We start from the raw sequence: 2,417 nt of genomic DNA on the forward strand, positions 1-2,417 counted from the left end.
AGTATTACACACAGTTTGTGTACAAACTCATGTGCGAGACTGTCACAGTGTCTCCTCATTAGGAGGTAATACAGCACTATAATACACTCTGAAATAGGGATAAGGCAAGAAATTAAGAAGGAATATTGGAGAGAAAGAAACCATTCTTTATCTCTGGATGGTTTGTTCAGTGTTTGAGCTTGTAAGCTGAAATTTAATGTTTAAAAAAAATGTATAGCTGTGTGTTCTTAAACCAAGTGTCAAAAGGACAATAGTTTGAAATACTTTACTGTGCAGTGTGGTAATCTCTTTCCATTCCCTCTTATCGGCAGAGCTCAAAGCCCTCGAGGAAACGATGAGCGCCGGTTTATTGGTGAGGACAGGAAAACTACGCTGTCTTGTCGGGTTTGTTCCGGGCCACTGACCCAATAAGACGCCTCCGTCTCCTGCGGTTCGGACCGCCTGACAGATCAAACCTCCCTCCGCTGAAGTCTATTCATCCCCCTGAGTGGGGAACATAATGTGACACGTCTCGATTCTTGACTGACTCCACTGACTCACACACACCAAGGCCACCATGCAGGAGTGCCACACTTGGCTGTGTCTCTCTGTCTACGTCATCACCTTCGTGCTGGGCTTCCCGGCCAACATCCTCGCCTTCTACACATTCTGCAAAAAAGTGAGGCACAAACCCATGCCCATCGACATCCTGCTCCTCAACCTGACCATCTCCGACCTCCTCTTCCTCCTCTTCCTGCCCTTCAAGATGCAGGAAGTGATGAGCGACATGCGCTGGAACATGCCCTACGTCCTCTGTCCGCTGTCCGGCTTCATCTTCTACATGACCATCTACAACAGCACCTTCTTCCTCACCGCTGTCAGTGTCGAGCGCTACCTGGGTGTGGCGTTCCCCATTCAACACACCCTGAAGCGACGTCCCATGTACGCCGTTGCCGCAAGCATCTTCTGCTGGATTTTCTGCGTCGCTCACCTCAGCATTGTGTTTATCATTCCCTTCATCGACACAGAAGCGTCCCAGAATTCTGCCCCAGGCTTCAATGGCTCAACAAACTTTATAACGGTTTACCACAAGCGTGACGTGTGTTATGAAAACTTTACGCAGGCTCAGCTGGATATCCTCCTGCCTGTGCGCCTGGAGCTCTGTGTGGTGCTTTTCTGCATCCCCTTAGTGATTTGCAGTTACTGCTACATCAACTTCATCAGGGTTCTGTCCAGGCTACAACACATCGACCGACGCCGGCGTCTCAGGGCCATCGGCCTCGCCCTGGGAACTCTGTTAGTCTTTGCTTTTTGTTTTGGCCCCTATAACATCTCTCACATCGTGGGCATTATTCAGTGGAAAAGTCCTCACTGGAGGGATAAGGCCCTGCTCTGCAGCACTTTTAATGCCTGTCTGGACCCTCTTATTTTCTACTTCTCTTCCTCTGCCGTAAGAGGTACTGTGGGCAACATGATGGAAGGGTTCAAACGTCGCCTTCACAGGTGCTTGTCCTGTCACATGTTCCAGGGCTTCTGTGGGGGAATTAACAAGACTCCAAAAGATAAAGAACACAAACAAGGGGAGATCAATGCTATCTGAACTGACTGAAAAGGAGCTGTGAGCAGCTGCCTTTGCTAATTTGTTATTTTTCCATCCCTGGAAGGTGGAAATTACAGCAGCGTTTATGTTTTTACCCATGATAATATAATTTGTAGACAGTGCTACATGTTTGACTATCTGATGAACTTGTTTGCGAACCAGATTAGACAGGCTTTTTTTTTTTTTTTTTTTTTTTTAATGCTGTGTTATATATAAACCCACTGAGAATGGATTCTTTGAACCATCACATAAAAAAAAGAAGGAAGTTACAAGGCTTTTATTTTCACCACCGTATTGTGGTGAAGTGCTTCAGTAGGAACAGCAACAAAATGATAACTGAAGCCTTCTCTATGCAATATGAGCTGAAAGCTATCCTTCCAGCTTTCATTATGAAGAGGGCATGTTATCTGCTCCCGACAACATACTCTTTATTTTGTTAAGCTCCCTTGATAAAAGAAGGAAGAGTGGATTCAAGTATGTAGAAAATAACATGTCTTGATAAACCATTCTAAATGTGAACATATTTTTTTCATAATGGCTTATTTTTTTTCCTTGCCTTGTGTTTGAATGGTGCTACATAAATACATCTGTCTCGCCTTGTAATATTACAATGTAAATAAAATAGTTTTTATGGAAAAAGCATTCCTTTTAAATTTGCATCTATTCCTGACTAATGCATCATATTATGAAGGCATCAGTTCAGTAAGAAGAGACCCTTTTTGTGTTGGTACACATATGCATAAGCAAACATGGGGGAGAAGATAAAAAGACAACCCACACAAAGCCTATTTTCATAAATGAATCACATGGCAATACATTTATACTGATCGAGATATAA

The 2,417-nt window shown here is 43.9% G+C and overlaps 1 protein-coding gene across 1 annotated transcript; it reads left to right on the forward strand.

Annotated features, from left to right (window-relative positions):
• Positions 1 to 556: 556 nt before the first annotated feature.
• On the forward strand, positions 557 to 1,579 carry LOC308133517 (free fatty acid receptor 2; the record flags this gene model as incomplete). Its single annotated transcript, XM_080500930.1, has 1 exon — positions 557 to 1,579. The coding sequence occupies one exon, from the start codon at positions 557 to 559 to the stop codon at positions 1,577 to 1,579; it is 1,023 nt and encodes a 340-aa protein (XP_080357056.1).
• Between the last annotated feature and the right edge of the window lie 838 nt (positions 1,580 to 2,417).

Source organism: Blennius ocellaris (assembly GCF_963422515.1).
Source record: "Blennius ocellaris genome assembly, chromosome: 8".
NCBI classification, from domain to species: Eukaryota; Metazoa; Chordata; class Actinopteri; order Blenniiformes; family Blenniidae; genus Blennius; species Blennius ocellaris.